Genomic DNA, 17,405 nt, shown 5'->3' on the forward strand with positions numbered 1-17,405 from the left:
CAAAGAGACCGTCTGCTGCTGGGCTGGCTGTTCTGTAGTTTACCAAGATTATGGATATCTTTCACATAATACTATTTTGAACTCATGCCACCTCAAATTTACTTAAGTTGGATCAGGCAGGGCAATAGAAAAAAGAGTGCTAATCATCTAAATACATTAATAAGCTATATCAACGTGAAGAGACAGGAAGTGAAGGAAGAGAAATGCTCATGTAACCCTTCTTTTTCCTTGGAGCGAACATAGAATGAGCACTGCTCTCTTGGTGCTTTTTTGCAAAGGAGACCCCTGCACTAGCAACGGTAATGGCAGAAGGGGAGATGTGAGCATGTTGGTTAAAAGCAGAGGTTGGGTAAAAATTGTTTGGATTTAGTTTAGTTTGCTGTTGGGGTTTGGTTGTTTGGATTATTGCTTTTGTTTTAAGCAAGGAACTGCAGTTCGCTGGAGCATGTCACAAAAAGACCTGTTCTAGCGGCTTTCCTGAATGTCTGCTGTGCACTGAAGCACTTTGTGTTTTCTGAGCGAAAAGGCAAATCCAGGGCTACCAAGGGAGCAACAATCCCTATGTACACGCGTGGGCGCGGGGTGCAAGCTGCAGCCTTTCAGGTAAGAGGGTCGGGCTGTGGCAGCGGGAGCGCAGCGGGAGCACAGCAGTCGCAGCAGTCACTGCAGTTTCCATCGAAGAAACTGCAGGACGGGCCAGGCCCAGCTGCCCTCGGAGAGCAGAGTGTGACGAACCCCGCGGGCAGGAGCACAGGTCACGGCGCTTTGCCACCGACGAGCGACACCGCCCGGCTGCGCACGGCGAAGCTCACCGCCCTCACCAGGCACCGCCCGCCCAGCCGCGGCCGTCCCCGGCGAGGGAGGGCACACTGGGCATGCGGCGCGGGCACGTCCACTCGGGAGGGTGGGCAGGGGCCGCGGAGCGCTGCGTGGCTCGCCGGCTCGAGCGGTTCCTCCCCTGTCGTTGGTAGCGCCCCGTGCGGAGGGCGGTGGTGAGCGGCGCAGCGGCGCGGCGGGCTCGGGGCGCCGGCGCCTCAGCGCAGGGCCATGAGGCACCTGCCGTACTTCTGCCGCGGGGAGGTGGTGAAGGGCTTCGGCAGGGGCTCCAAGGAGCTGGGCATCCCCACCGGTGAGCGGGCGCGGAGGGCGCGTCTTCCCGGAACTGCACGGGCAGGGTGTCCGCGGGGCTGGGCCCAGCCGTGGGGTTGCGGGTCCGCGCCGGGTCCCGGGAGCGCTGCCGCCGGCCAGGGGCTGGGCCGGGGTTCTGCAGCCCCGGCCTGTGTCGCGGCCCTCGGGCGGAGCCGTGCCGTGCTCCTGCCCCGCAGCCGTGCGGCAGCGCTGTGACTAAGCTCGCCTGACCTCGGCGGCCGCCCCGCCGCCCTGCAGGGCTGAGCTTTTGTTATGATTTGCGATTTCCGAGAACGGCCCTGCCTTATTACCTACCAGCGTTTTCCCGACGCCTTTCTTCCCCCTCTCCTGCACTGCTTAGATTCTCGCACCTTCCCTTCTGTTATTCCCTGCACCCCCGTCTGTAAAGAGGCTTCCCTGAATCTTTATATTTGTTCCTTTTCTCATCTAGTGATCGTCACGATATACAGGATGTAGATGAGTGTCACGTTCTCGTGTGGCAGCCTGGGAAAATATCCCTTCGCATAAATCTCTGATAGGAGTAGGAAAGGGAGTAGGCATTGGGAATCGCTGCAAGGAAGAAAGTTTTAGGGGAATAAAGCAGAGTTTGAAACAGAGCAGGTGGGCTTGGCCTACAGAGAATATATTTTCCTATCGCCCATCTCTGTTTCACGTGTCTAAATGCAGGCAGATGAATACTGCAAGAAAATTTTGAGTGTTCTTAAGCACACACTGAAGTCAGTAGTCATGTTGCACTACATCTAACAGACATGAAACTTTATAAGACCACTCTTGTAGTGCCGGATTTCTCACATCTGTTTCTGAGAACATTTCACATTTTTCTCCTGGTTGTTTATAAATGATGTGTTGGTATTAGGGAGCAGGGAAAGAAAGCTGTACCTATCTGTTGAGCTTTTATAAAAATTTGGTAACCATTCTTTCAAATCAGTTTGGTATCTTGCATTAAGAGATCTATTCAGCTTGGAAATAGGGGTAGGATAGTAATTTTGAGAGAAGATTCAAATTAGCCAAAAGGAAATTTTATTTTACTGTAAATACATAGTTTTCAAAGGAAATCTCAAGTCCACAGATGCCTCTGAAAGGGAACTTGTGCAAAACTGACAGATGACTAAACAGTGATTACGTTTGCTTCTACATAGTTTATTTCATCAGTAAATATTTTACTAATAAGTAGTTCTGAGATGCTATTTTATAGTGCAGAAGAAAGTTGACTTTTTCCCTCTCGTTTTTCCTCGTGGTAAAGCTGTGGTAATTGTCCTAAGAATGAAATGTGTTCTGGCTGTATGTATGATGTATTTATTAATTACTACTGCAGAAGAGAAAGAAAACTATACAATACAGTGTGTGTGTGTGTGTGTGTAGGAGTTATAATAATTCTGGTGTTGCCACAGCAACTAAATTTTATGAAGCTGTTTTATACTTTGCTGATGGTCCGTCTCATTATTCTTATCATCACCAGTGTTATGTTTGCAAATAGTATGTAGGCAGAGTTTGGCTTTTAAGTACTTGAAGATCCTGTTATATACTTGATTTACACAAAGTCACTTACACTTTATAAAATTTTTGCAGCTAACTTTTCTGAGCAAGTAGTTGAAAGCTTTCCATCTGATATCCCTACTGGTATATACTATGGATGGGCCTGTGTTGGAAATGGAGATGTGCATAAAATGGTTGTGAGCATAGGATGGAATCCCTTCTATAAGAATATTAAGAAATCAGTGGTAAGAATTTTGCTTTTTGTGGGATTTTTATTGTAATAAAAAACTGGATTAATTTTAACAAGATACACAGAATTTGATTGATGAATGGTATCTAGAAATTTGTGTACCATTGGAAATACATTTGTTATCTATTTAATATTTATATTCTGAAAAGAATATGCTCTCTGTAACCAGAGAGTATGCAGAGGAAGTTGAGTAAAGTTTTTCTTTCTTCCATTCCACCATTTCTGAACTACTTCCAAAATTAAAATATAATAGTACTTGAAATGATGGTAGCTTAACTTGCTGATAACAAATTAAGCATGAACTTGGTAAACACATAGAATTTACTGGTTATGACACCCTGGCATAAGCTGGAACATAGCAATAATCTATTGTTCTCTGCAATGTATCTGCATTTCATATAGGAGATGTTGGGGCAGCTTAATTTGTAATGAATTTCTTCTTCTCTTAAATGATGAAATGGATACGTAAGATGCTGCGGCTTAAGGTACCCCATAAATACTTGAAGGCATATAAGGGTGTAAGGATGGAGAAGTTCAAATCCTGAGCTGTAACAGCTGTGGGGTTTTTTGTTGACAAGTGCTGGTGCTTTTCCTGCAAAGCTCTCTTTTATTTGCTGAAAACAATTTTATTTCTTCATGAATTTCTACTTCTAAGTGTTTGTCTTTGGAAAATCCATACTTAAAAATTTCTTTGCAGATAACTTTTCTGAGCAAGTAGTTAAAAGCTTCCCAAATAATAGCTCTGCTGGTAGATGCTATGGGTTGGCTTGTTTTGGATATGCATAAAAAAGTTCTGAGTGTCAGGTCTGTGTCTTAGTCTGGACTTGCTCTTGCATTTTATCATTCAGTTCCCTTAGGGGATAGGTGTAGAAGCTCTCCTTGAGGCAGCTACTTCTATCAAAATCTTCATAGTTATTTTAATGTATCCACTTGTTGATGAAACACTAACGTTTCCTGCCTTGGAAATCTTAACTCTGAGAAGTTTTGAAGCACGGCTCCTGATGTCTAGGGGTGTGGGTTTTGGGTTTTTTTAATTGGTTTGTTGGGTCTTTTTGTTTGGTTAGGGGGGTTTTTGTTGTTTTGGTTTTGTTGTTTTTTTTTTTTCCATTCCTTTTCTCTTTAAACACTTTTTAAGGAAGTAATTTTTTTAATTCCATGCAGAATGCAATTCTACTTCCTAATACAAACTAAAGCCCTGGCCTTTTTATTTTGGATTATACATGCTGTACTAAATGTCCTTTTTATTTTTTGTCTTTTAAGCAGAATTTGAATGTTGGATATTAGGCCTACATGCTTATAGAGAGAGAAATAAACTCTTTAAGTTCATAGTAATTGTCCACTTACTTCTCTTCCTTTAGGAAACACACATTATCCACACCTTCAAAGAAGACTTTTATGGAGAAATTCTTAGTATAGTCATAACTGGATACATTCGACCCGAAAAAAACTTTGATTCCTTAGGTCAGTATGAAGGTCTCCCTCAGACTAGTTTCTTTTTTGCCTTACTCATGCAAGTTCTGTGTCTTCACTGTACCTCCTTCCATCCTGAGATGTTTTATTGGTTAACCTTTAAAATGTCAGTAAAATGTTTTCGTAATTTAAAACCAAAAAAGACATACCCCCACATCTTCTTATGTATCACACTAAAAACCTGCACTTTTATTTCCCTTGTCTAGGGAGTAATGTTAAAATCATGGGCTTGTCATGAAAGTCAAGTGTACTAATTTATTTTTAAAATGCAGTTTTGTTAGTATTGAAACAGAGCTGCTAATATGTCTTTTGACAAATGAAGAGGATAGTGGTGGTAACAGGCATAAATGCAACTTTAGCATGTTAAAAAAAAAGATTTTAAAAGCAGAGAATTCTGCCTTTCAATAGTTACATTCTACTTCTGTGATTGTTGTTTGATATATTGTGATGCCTTATTTTCACTTGTTATTGTGTTCAGAATACAGAAAAACTTTTAAATATTCCTATTCTTACCTTTTTCAGATGCGCTCATTTCGGCAATTCAGGAAGATATTGAAGAAGCAAAAAGACAGCTAGATCTACCAGAACATCTTAAACTCAAAGAAGATAATTTTTTTCATCTGCCAGAAGGCAAAATAGTAAACAATCGCTGAGAAAAGCCATACAGCCTTTTTTCTTTTTATTTTCTTTTTTTTTTTATTTCTTTCTTTTTTTTTTTCTTATTTTCTTCCCTGTCATGGAGCTTTTGTATTTGCACTGCTCTCATAGATACTTTTGTGTCATATGTCTGTTAGGTGACTGAGATCAGAACCAACCATACAAGATGACTTCTGTTTTCTTTGGTTGAGTCATCATTAGTCATACAAAAGAGCTAGAAGGCTGTACTACTGGTTGTAGATAAACAATGTATGATGTATCCTAATGTTACCAGGTCTTTGGAGATCTGAGCACATTTAGAACATGACCAAAGTTAATTGTAATCATGAGGTGTGGTTAGCTCATTTAATGAAGAATGTCTGTTCTTAACCTAATGTTCCATAATGTCCCATTTTCTGTGTCATTCTTAGATCTGAGTTTTAGCTTAGAAAATGTTGGTATTGATTGACTCAGAAAATTCCAGTGCTTAGATAGATAACAATAGTAAGATTAATTCCCTATAGTTCTTGATTTTTTATATGCTACACAGCTGTTATGGTTGAAGCTGTTACTTTAATTGAAATTATTTATTTTAAGTTTATTTGAGATGGAAGAAATCGCTGTTGCTCATTGTGTTGCTAGAATCTGAATTATATTTCTTCACACTTGACTGAATATATGATAACACATGATTGTGTAGTTTAATTCTGAAGAGGTGTTTCACTTAATTTCAAAATATGAGTAAAAGTGTGAAAGCTGATAAACTTTAAGGTTCAGGCGTAAAAGATGCAGAAACAATATAACAAGACTGCTGCTCATTGCATCTTAAAGGAAAATAGGTAGTGAGACACCTATTTGCATTTTATGTGCTGCTGATATTTTTCATAGGGAGATCTTGAGGTTATTTACTGCACTGGCAATAAAATGTCTGACTTCAAGGTTGACATTATTGTAAGGCACAGAAAAATCTCATCAACACTCTGCACTAAGTGCAGGTAAGAGCCAAGGTTTTGGCAGACCAAGTAGATAAATACACAAATGAAAACCTTTGGGGATTTATTAGATAATGTATCAACACTATAAAGAATATTGATTATTTTTTATAAGTAGCTGCAGACAGTCCTACTCTGAAATATGGGGATACAAGTGGGGGTTGGACTAGATGATCTCTGAAGGTCTCTTACAACCCTAACTATTCTGTGATGGATTAGTGGAAGGAGTATGATGAGAGTTGATAGTAATTTGAAAAATAGTTTGAAAAAAGTATGTAATGTGCGATTCAATACCAAGTCTTCTTTTCCTCTGATAAATTTTTCTATCCCTTGGTGAATGGAAGCAGATTAGCTATAGTGACTGCCACAACCATAAGTTTTTGAATCACCCTCTGATGGATGTGATGGGACATACTCTAAAATTCAAAGTACTTCTTTAAATATCAGCTGTGATTCTCTGTCTGAGCTACAATGTTCAATATGGAACGCACAATTTCTGTAGTGAAATTTGATGAATTTACTCCTTGTCCTGTTCTAATCCTACTTTTCACTCTAGAATTTAGAAGAGTTTTAGCAAGGTAGCTGATTCGGTCTTTGTGGCAGGTGGTGCTGTCAAGATGATAGTTTCACTTCATACTGCTTTAAATTCTAGCCAGTATCATGGGCTATTATTAGGGAAGAGATCTTGAGGAAATCAAGGGTTCATGTTTGCTCTTTAGGACTTCAGGAGAAAATTTAATTTTGCTTAAATGAATTGTTCACCAGTGGTGTTGATAGCAGAGGCAGATACAATACATTTGGGAGAGAGGGACATGGGACAATATATTATCTTTTAAAGGAGAAGAGAAATAATTTAGTGGGCTTTTTACTATATAATGTGTTGGAAACTATTTCTAAAAAGTCTGTAAAAGAATTGTCTTGCAAGATTGATGATTGAAATTTTAAAAAGGAGAGATAAAAGGAGAAAATTTTTTGCTAAGAGTTTATGCATTCTTCAGATTTGTAGCAACATTAAAATCATATATTTTACTACTCCTTCTAGAGAATAAACAGAAGCCACACCAGTCACCAGAGAATGTTGTCAACATTAGATTGTTGTTCATCATGGTACTGTAGCTGAGCACTCATAGCTGCCTTTAAAATTGATTTTTGCCAGTGATGTCTTGGGTCTGTTGTGGAAACTATGGTGCCTTAGGCTGTTCTGAATAATACTTTTCTGTATCTGCTAATAAATGCCACTGTCAAAAATTCAACTCACCATTTGATTGTAGAACTGCTGTGCTATGGATAAAGAACAGTAGCAAAGGGAAAACTTGAAAGGCTTAGCTTGCTCTCAAATCCTAGCTGAGGAATGATATATGGATACACTGAACTAAGAAACTGCTCTTTATGTGTTTGTCTTCAAAGAGAGTGTGTTAGTACATCCATTTGGCTGAGTGTACCTGACCATATTATTTAAGAGAAAATGTTATACATCACTCTTTAAGCTCAATACATAATTCCTAGCACAGTAAAAACTTTATTTTTGTATTATGTACAAGTAGCTGTATTTTGGTTGATGATGTTGCACTGTACTATTACTAAAGGAACTGTAATTGATAAAGTTAACCTTCTTGTCTTGGATTTCCTTTCCTTTGCCACTCCTAGCAATGTTAGTTGTTTCAGTTTTAGGCAGAGCTTTATGGGGGTGACTGCCTTATTTTGAACTTCTAAATCTTCACATGATTTTGTATTCCTCTTTGTTACTGAAGGGGCAGTGATGAAATCCACAGAATAATGTCAGTTACAGGGTGATCATGAGGTCTTTAGGAGTATCTAACAAAAAAAATCCACTCAAGAATCATGGCTTAAAAATTAGTCCTTCTCAAAATTAATTAATTTGTAAAGATAAGTCTTAAATGATTAACAGCTCTAGAACTGTTTATTGTCAGAAATGTGAAGGAACAATTTTAAGGCTTAGTCTATTCTCTTGGCTGTCGGACCATACTGACAACAAATAACAGCACTTCCATACACTTGTGTGAAGACTCTGTTCTTCATAGTAAGGGGCTATAAAGAGCATCCTCTTGTGTATTATTATGTATCCAGCAATGCTAAAAAAATTGCTTTGTTTTGTCCCTTTAAGGTAGATTACCTGCTGAGTGTTATTTATTCCCTTTGGCATAGTTTGAAAGTGCTGAACCACTTTAAAAGACAAGTGGAAAATTTCTGTTGTAAATGCTCTCTGGTTTTTTTTCAGTTCTCTGTAGCTCAAGAAGATCCTAAAGAAGACAGAAGTAGTCCTTTTTGCCAGTGCACTTCTGGATTGTGTTTTACTTTGCAATAAATTCAAACTCTCTATTTGTGATTAAACACTATTTAAACTACTGGATTTAGATTAATTAGGGGTTGATGTGTAGAATGAGGAATACTGTGGAGGTACTTGGTGGAAGAAGTCACGTCATAAATGCAGTTCCATTGGGAAACCTACTACAAGATTATGATGAAAACCATCAGCGTTGGGGAACGCAGTAATTCTGTAAGAAAGTCAGCATAGAAAATCCATGCAGTAGTAAGAATTTCTCTAAAACACTGATTTTCCTCCTATTCACACACATCTTCTTTCCCCCCAGAAGTCCATTTTGAAATATATTGGACTGTTGCCATCCTATCCCATATATGTTATATCTTCATTTCCAGTCCAAATCACTTCATGTTCTTATAGTAGTTGCTTATGTGAGAAGGAAACATTGATTTTCAGCCTCTTATTAACAGCTGTGGCTTTGCTTTATTCTCCAGATCTGTGGTTCCAAGTAAAAGGAAAGCCAAATCAGCTGGTAGGAAAGTAAGTGGTTTGGATTTTCCTCTCTGGTGGTAGAATGTATTATAGTACACACTCATCTGGCAACAGCAGTTTTAAAAACTGAAATTATGTGAAGTTGAGTAGGAGGAGTCTTTGTTTTAAATGACCTGGTAGAGTAGGTTAGAATGCCATTTTTGATGTTTTGGAGGAACTGTCCTACTCTTCCAATACTGCAGTTGTATTCTCATAGCTGTGTTGGTATAAGGCTAAAGAAAAGGGGGTTGGTAGAGCAGCTATATTTTTTTTTATTAGGTTAAGAATAGTCAGAAGCAGAGAAGCTAACAAGGACACAAATACTGCTCACTTTTAACCTTAGGCTAGAAACACAAAACGTTTTTAACTTTAGAAAAAAATGAAGAGTGGTTGTGTGGCCTGAGCCTGCTTTTCCCAGTTGTATCCGTTTGGTTTAATCACATTTTTTTCACTCCACAAATCTGTGTGCAAGATGCTGTAGCTGTTTCAAAGCCAATGAGGTAATTTTGGCATGATGATGCAGATTGCTATCCATTGAAATAGGTACTTGCTAGTGAACTGTTTTATGAAAAGCACAGAAGTTTTAAAAAACATAGGAGGAAAGGCGACATGTGACAAATCAGCTTTAAGTAAGCCCGGCCTATTCTGGTGATAGTGCAGAGGCAAGCCTCACAGTTTGGCTTTTTTCTGCTTTTCATTTTTAAATGTCAGCAAAGCCAGCCATAAAGCCCTTAAATGCCAGTACTGCTCTTCAGCAAGGTCATACCTTGGGATTTTGCTACAGTGAAAGCAACCTGCGCTGTCTGCCAGTTTGAAGTCACCATAGCAGGTTGGGCAGCAGCCTTCTTCACTGTACAGTGGCATGTTAGCTGGACACAAGAGAAATATCAAATGACAATCTATCCTTACAGGAAATTCTCCGTTGTTCGCATTGTGTTCAATAGTTAAAAGTTCAGTGTACAAATCACAGGAGAAAATACCTCCAAATGGTCACCTCTTATCCTTGTGTCTCTTGGACTTTGTATTCATCTGCAAAACAGCCTGAGTTGCACATTTCACCCAGTAAACTTTATCTGTATGCACAAGGTACACACCCCATTACTCTCTTTCCTAGAGAAAAAGACAATGTCACAACACAAAAAGTCATCTAACTTCCCTTCAAATACACACTGAGCACTTTTGTTTGTTTTCACAAAGAACCACATGAGATCTCTAGCAGAAGGTCTGCATTTTAAAAAATTGTTCTGCTTTCCTTAGCTGTTTTCAGTGGAAGGATGTGGATGTCTTGCAAGGCTTCCTGCACTGGCCAGGTCCTAAAAGTTTAGATAACTTCTTTCTCTCCCTGACATACTGTCTATATTTGCCTTTTTTTTTTCTTTCTTGCTGAAGATCGATTTTCTACAGAGCAGATTAAAATGAACAGCAGCCCACTCTGTCTCAATGTCCCTTGGGGTAGAGTGTAGTCCAACTCACTCTCAAGCCTCTACATGTACCTAGCTGTGCTAGCACACAAACATTTTTAGCTTGCTTATACACATAGCACTCAAAGCAGATTGCTGATGACCTCATCATTGTGAGATGCAGAAATTAACACTGTCTCCAGACTTTGAGAGACTATTTTCTAGCTTCATATATTTTCATTACTATTATTGAACAAATCCTTACAGAGTGTCCTACTTGGTGTCGCCTCTAAGAATGTAAGGAATAGTCTAAGAAAGCTACATGTTTGATCTTAATTATGTTGAGTTGAGCAGTACTCACATTTTCCATTCTTCTATCCCCACTGCTGTGTAAATTCTGAAGTTTTTTTCCCCTTTTAGACACTGGTCATTTGGCATGCTCTGAAAAAGTGTTGAGTAGTTGAAGTTATATTGGACAATAATATAGTTTCAAGGAATGTGTTTCATTTTACTCCAAAACCTCAGCTGAAGTAAAGACCCCTCTCTTTCTGGTGTCTGCCTGCAGTTGGATGTCCTCCGTTCTGTTGTCAGAGATTTCTAAAATCTATGTAATTTATAGTAGTTCTCATTTTTCTTCTTTGCATTCATCTACTTTACCCTGGCTTATATTTTGCTTAATTTCTGTGCAGTTTTAAAAATTTAACCCTGGTTGTGAGTATGAAGAACTAAACCAAAAGCATAGCTGAATTACAGTTAAAATCAGCTTTGGCCCTGTTAGGGTAATGGTTGTAATATTAAAAAAATAAATAGCAATAACATAGGCTTCTTATCTTGTTATATTGAGAATAGATTTACTACTGCTGAAGAATACAATTTCAAGAGTATCTAAAACCTTGCAAGTAAAAATATAGATTTTTTTTAAAGGTGAAGTTCAGGCCCCCTACCTCCTGCCTTTAATATTTGCTCCTTTAGCAACTTTTGTTATTTTCTGTAATAGTTGCCAGCCACCTGCAGAGGGGAATGTACACAAGCAGGTGGTCTTAATATGCTTCATAAGTGACAGCCTTTAATGTTACAATCATATATAAATTTTTTAATGCCTCAATTTGTACACTTCTCTTGCCAACAAAAGGAGTGGAATTACACTTTATTTAAAAACATTTTTTTTAATGTCTGAAACTTCATAGAATGAGCAGTTGTGATACAGAAGATTTTTCTACTGAAACCTGTGCAGGCTATCACTGCTAGTAATATAACTAGAGGTTCCCCCAAAACAGCCTCACAAAGTTGCAAAGAAAATGAGTCATGATAAGGTTAAATGTTTATCCTTGGCCTTTGAACCACTGCTAAAGAAAACTGCAATTGCCTGGGTTTAGTCATATAAAGATCTTTAACTTATCAGTTAAAATTTTACTCAGGAAAGTATGACGGATTATTGCAAAAGTGCTGTGGGAGAACTAATTAATTAATAACAGAGTTTCTTGCCTTCATGGAAAGACTGCCAGTTTGGAGACTTCATCTCATCTGCACCTCCTGCACCTGATCCTTGCATAAAAAAACCTCTTATGTAAAGAAAAATGCTTACTCGTGTCTTGTTGAACTGTTGTACTTTTTTCTGCTCTAATGTCTACTACCATGCTTTACTTGAGGATCCTGTAAGTCTCTGTTTAAAAACTTCAGTCTGTAGCTCTTGTGGTTTTAAGTGAAACATGTTTATGATGTGTGAATCTGAAATTTTTATGGAATCATGGATCAGAGGCTAACCATATTCTATAAATGGAGCACTTACTCCAGATGAACCCTCCATTTGATTATTGTTATGCTCTAATGTATTTTTAAAGACAAAAATGTACTGTGTCAGAGCTACTGAGCTGGTTTTACCAATCTGAGTACTTTCTTGTTGGTTGCCGTTTGTTTCTTTGGGCATTTCTATATGGTTTTCTTTCACCTAAACTTAAAGACCTTCTCTTTAAAAGTCCTGTTCAGGCCAGGCTCTGCCTTAATGCCACATTGATTCTTGCAACTTTATCTACTTTATGACTACTTTGTCATACATCCAGCTCATCTCCTCTATTTCTGGAAACCAAGAAACTGATCATGCTGTGCCATTTCTTGAGCTAAGGCTTAATTAATTTAAAAAGCTACTGTTGTGCTCTGCCCATTCAGTCTATTCCAGCACTAAAACTCTTCATAGTTCTTGGAAATCTTAGGTACCAAACTTGAAAATTGCCACAGAATTTTTTAATGGGAAGACAGTAATACCCTTCCAAATCTCATTACTGATGAGGTGTAGGTGGCTTGGTCTGATGTCACTATTTAGACCTTCTTTATTTTTTTCAGATACCTCCATGAAAGCACACAAAACCTCTAGTCTAATTTTATGCAGTTCTGAACTGGAAAAATTAAGTTCTCTGTCCCCAGATCTGCCCATACTTCCTGTGCTAATCTTCTATCTGTTAAAACATGCCTTCAATCAGTACTGTTTTCTCTGCTATGATTTTTTTCTGGACTCTGCTAGGATATATCACAGTCTGATCATAGATATTTATATTGTAAATTTTGGAATTGTTTGTGTTGTTGTTTGGGGTTTTTTTCTCTGTGCAGGAACATATCTCACAGGATTACTCCATTTTCATTCTAGAAAAAAATTATGCTGGTCTGTCATACCCTGATATTCTACCACAGCACAAGCTAAAAATAGATTAATAGCAAAGGAAATCATCACCTCTTTCTGCAGCAACAGTTTTCTTTGAAGCCTCCTAAGTGAAAGCTGGCTCCAAGTGGCTAGAGAGATTTGTCCAGATTACAGCTGGAGGTATTCCACCTGCAGGCACTTTTGAGACAGAACTCAGAAGAGTCACATGGAGAAGAAGAATTGCATGGTCATGTTTCCATGTTTTGAGTAAACATTTATGCTTTCATGTGCCTACAGCAATTCTTTTTTGAAGCTAGGACTGCACATTTGGTATCTTCTGCAGAGCCAGATTCTATGAGATTTTTTTGCCTTTTCTGCTAGGACCACAAGGTTATTCATTTGCTCATAAAAGTGCTTCAAATGTCTACTGCTGCTTTATGGGTTTTACCTGTCTGTTTTAAAAATGAATGTTGGTTCCCCTGTCAACAAGGAATATCTGCTCTTTTTTAGACTCTGCACAATAGAACAGTAATAGAATTCAGAATTAGATACATGACATGAGTGAATGACTGGGTGTGCAAAGCAACAATAAAGATCAGAAAATACTTCCTGACTATTGCAGGAGTAAACCAGAAGGATTAATACAGTTCATCAGTTGTTCTGCTAAAATAATCTTGGTTGCCTTACTGTAAGTCAGAAAAATGGAAGTCAACCTGGAAAGTTTTCTGAAAGTTCATTGTTAGCCAAAAATAGTATAAGAAGCTACAGCCCAAACTCCTTCTCACTCACTCACTCACTCACTCACTCACTCACTCACTCACTCACTCACTCACTCACTCACTTCTGGCCACCTACTGCATTAAAAAGAATACAATTAAGATAGCGAAGAGTGGAACAAGAAAATGAAAACTCTTCTAGTTAATTCTGCCAAATTTCTAAGGTGTTATGTGATACTGTTCTGTGATTTGAGTTTATAGAATAGAAACCCAACAACACCACATACAATCAATTCGTCCCTTTTGTCATTAAGTTTGAAATTAGAAGGTTTAGTTTTTGTTCAAAACTGTAGAAATACAGTTGAGTTTGACCTATATACATATTGGAATAGGAAAGAGGCAGAATCACTGGGCAGTTCTGTGCCCCAGCACAAGAATTTGTAGTATGCTTTGTCTTTCTCCAAATTGTAGTGAGAATAAAACTTATTAACTTTTAGAGAGGCCCATTTACCTTCAATAGATGATTCACACATAGCATCCATTCAAATCCAAGAGAGGAAGAAGAAGATTTCTGCTTCCTGAGGAACATCTCCACAACTGGTGACCAGTATTAATGGGACAAAGTACACTTGAAATTAAGTGGACTGAAATATGTCCTTCTGCATGCACATGTCCTGTCATACTTTCAAGCGCTCAGTGACAATTTTAGCTGATGTTTCTTTGTGTGTCTGATTTTCATGTAGGAGAAACAATAGAAATACTTACAGTTTTTGAGGCTCATTCAAATAGTTTTAGTAATGTCCAATAACCTATACATCTAAGCATTCTTTAAAATCCCCTAATGTTAATCTTACATAGATGTGTATTTTATGGCTTCAACTACCTTATTGGAAGTAAACATCAAAGCCTTAAAATTCAGAATTATTTTGTTAGGAAATAAGTAAGAGTGATTGATTGGTGATTTATTGGTGATTTATTTAGCTGCCTGAAGTGTAATATGCCCTGTAATTTAGCAAATTATAAATTAATAATTAAAAAGTAATGTAATGCCAGTGTAAAATGTTTCCTAGTAGAAGTCTTATAACTTATTTTTAAATGTGAGAAAGTAGTAATTTCCTAGATTCCTCCCTTCTGATGTAATACTATTTCTTTCTGAGATGCTATTCACCCAGGTATGAAGACTATGTGTTCATTTTGCCTTACTGATGATTTCCAGTATTTAATAGTATTAATTTCTCTAAAAAGTATATTTTAAAATAAATTCAGTGTTCATACTTAAACAGTTTTATTTTTGTCTATATATAGATCTCTTTCAAAATGTATCTCAAGGTTGAAATTTTCAGGAAGCTAAAGAGCAATTCTACACTTATGTCCCATAACCAGCATTTAGAAGTATCCACTCTGTGACATTCTTACCGAAGTCTTCCATCTTGGTTTTTTTTTTATGAAGTGCTCATACTGAAATAAATGAAACAGAAGTGTGCAGTGTTATGTAAAAGCATCATGCATCCCAAGGATACTAAAATACCACAGTTTAGGTGGCTGGTTTAGCCCCTATAGATAGCAGATAGGTTAAATTTGCCTTCAGTACTTTTGTTCTCTATACTTTCAGGGCTTTTATCCAATGCAGATGTATGCATATTTATTTATATTTTTAACGTAAGTAGCATGGGATTTGAAAGGCTTACAAAGAAATTAATTATTTCAATTAATGTAAAGTAATTTCTATCATCAGTGAAGATAAAATTAACTGCATGCATGGGTCAGTAAGTGCCACACAGGCTACTGAACTGTTAAGTTCAGGTTACCATGTGCCACACCAAATAAGACAAAAAGTCTGGGGAAAATGGTGTGCTATTATAGGATTGAAACTGCTAACATAACACATACTTCCAAGTGGAAAATTCATGTTGTGAAGAAACCTTTATAAGGAGGTAATAAAGACTATTTCTGAAAGTCTCTAAAGCCTCTTATATTTTAAATGTAGTGATATTTGTTTTTAAGTAATAAAGCCCCAAAGTATAACAAGAAATGCATCTGTTATTTGGCTTCTTGTTACATGCCATTACCTGGAATCTGTTTTATTCTTGACATATGTAGAACTCATAAACTCATACCACAGTGCCATTAATTATTTATTGTGCTGTAATTATTATGCTCAATTTCCCTTCAAAACAATTTGATTGCCTGGAGTATGGTATAAGCCAATAAGGAAATATAAAGGAGTTTAATTTTCCTTTGGTGAAATTCAGAGTGAAGTTTTTTTAAAAAAATGTGATTGAATAAAACTGAAAAATTTCCTTATAGAATCTCACTGTAGCAAAGAAACATACACCAAATACTGAAATGCTTTGTTAATGTAAAAAAAAAAAAAAAAACAAACAACTCATTTTGAGAGGGTTTGAGACATTTATCCTTTTAATATCCAGATAATACAATAGTACATGTATATATATTTGCATTAACTCTAAACCTGACTAATATACCTTAGGGAACTACATTGCTTTTTTAGTAGCATAAGCACCAGAGAAGTGAGATACTTCAAATTTTTGAGGGAAAAGAAAGAACTTGTCTTAAATAACACATTTTGGATGTAAGAGATTGTTGATGGTTTGTGTTTCTTTTAAAAAATCATAAATTTTGAAGTGTCAGCTGTTTATTTAAATTTAGTATTATACAATATATAGTAAATATATAACATTATACTTATTATAGTATGTGGAGAATAGTATCCCAATTCATTTTTTAGTAGCTGTCAAATATGAAAACTTACTTCTGTGTCTTGGCTCAGAGTAATATAGGAGACTAGCAGGCATAATCTGCATTCTGCTTTGTGGAACATTTGATCTAGGACTTTAACATTAAAAAAGTTTGCCCTTCCAGAGAGGAATAGCCGCTCATAGGATTGAGTTGTAAACTTGGAGAGCCTTGTAAGTACATGATCAGCATTAAAGCCATATTTCATTTAATGTTGCCGTTCTTTTTCTTCCCTCACATTGATTTCTCCAATTGTGTCTTCTATATGGAAGACCACTTTATTAACTGGTATAACTGGGTTATATTCTAAAATGTTACTTTTTAAACATTCTGTAGCAAAAGTAGTTGTTCACTTTCTTAGTTTTCTTCTCATATCCTTTTTTTCTGCTCTGTGGAAATGAGAGGAAACTACTTTTGAAAGCTCAAAAAATAACTGATAACAAGAGGGGAGGAAGAAAAGGATTTAGATGCTTAAGAGTTAATAGGTAGTCATCCTTCTCTGCACATGCATGGGACATTTCGTATGGATCTTGAAACCACAGTAATTTTGTGGTGTAAGAGACCCATTCCTCAACCATCTCCTGCTTAGATCCTCGTAAATGTGATCATTGTCTGGTGCTCTATTTTAACCTTTTCTGGAGAATGAATGTTGGGAAGTAATTAAGTGTAGAGAGGTGAAGGAGAAAAGAAGAAATAGCTGGCAGTAAAACAGTAGTTTGTAGGACATCTTCTTAATACAAATAAAGGGAGAAAATGACACTTTTTTCTGAGGCTTTTGGAGCTTTGTAAATGTTACAAACTTAATCAAGTGTATTGGTAACAGCAGTTATATAGCAGTTATTTGGCAGTTATATTTTATCCTCATAAAATTTAATGTTCTACATGTTTAAGTGTTACATGTATGCATAGTTATATAAACCTTTAGATGGTAGGAAAAATACAAGTATTTTATTTATAGCCAATTCACAGCTGTCTCAATATTCTGTCATGTTTTGAAAATTATTGACATTTTGGAAATATTGTGTCAGCTTATAAGAAGAGTTCTAGGTGAGCACTATTGTTTCATGTGTTAGAAGACCACAGTAGAAGTAGTTGGAGAAACCACTATA

At 37.2% G+C, this 17,405-nt stretch overlaps 1 protein-coding gene across 1 annotated transcript; it reads left to right on the forward strand.

Annotated features, from left to right (window-relative positions):
* The first annotated feature begins 946 nt into the window (after positions 1–946).
* RFK (riboflavin kinase) lies at positions 947–7,581 on the forward strand. The gene is made up of 4 exons (XM_059491869.1): positions 947–1,129; positions 2,719–2,870; positions 4,234–4,336; positions 4,868–7,581. Exons 1-4 carry the CDS (start codon positions 1,048–1,050, stop codon positions 4,996–4,998), a joined length of 468 nt encoding a protein of 155 aa, XP_059347852.1. The 5' UTR covers positions 947–1,047; the 3' UTR covers positions 4,999–7,581.
* The last annotated feature ends 9,824 nt before the right edge of the window (positions 7,582–17,405 follow it).

The sequence above is a fragment of the Ammospiza nelsoni genome, chromosome Z, assembly GCF_027579445.1.
Source record: "Ammospiza nelsoni isolate bAmmNel1 chromosome Z, bAmmNel1.pri, whole genome shotgun sequence".
In the NCBI taxonomy this organism is placed as follows: domain Eukaryota; kingdom Metazoa; phylum Chordata; class Aves; order Passeriformes; family Passerellidae; genus Ammospiza; species Ammospiza nelsoni.

Bases quoted from the DNA above. Each gene is read 5' to 3' on its own strand.
- RFK (XM_059491869.1), top strand. From the start codon at position 1,048: ATGAGGCACCTGCCGTACTTCTGCCGCGGGGAGGTGGTGAAGGGCTTC. The intron at 1,130-2,718 runs GTGAGCGGGCGC...AAATTTTTGCAG, and splicing joins GGAGCTGGGCATCCCCACCG to CTAACTTTTCTGAGCAAGTA. The intron at 4,337-4,867 runs GTCAGTATGAAG...TACCTTTTTCAG, and splicing joins AAAAAACTTTGATTCCTTAG to ATGCGCTCATTTCGGCAATT.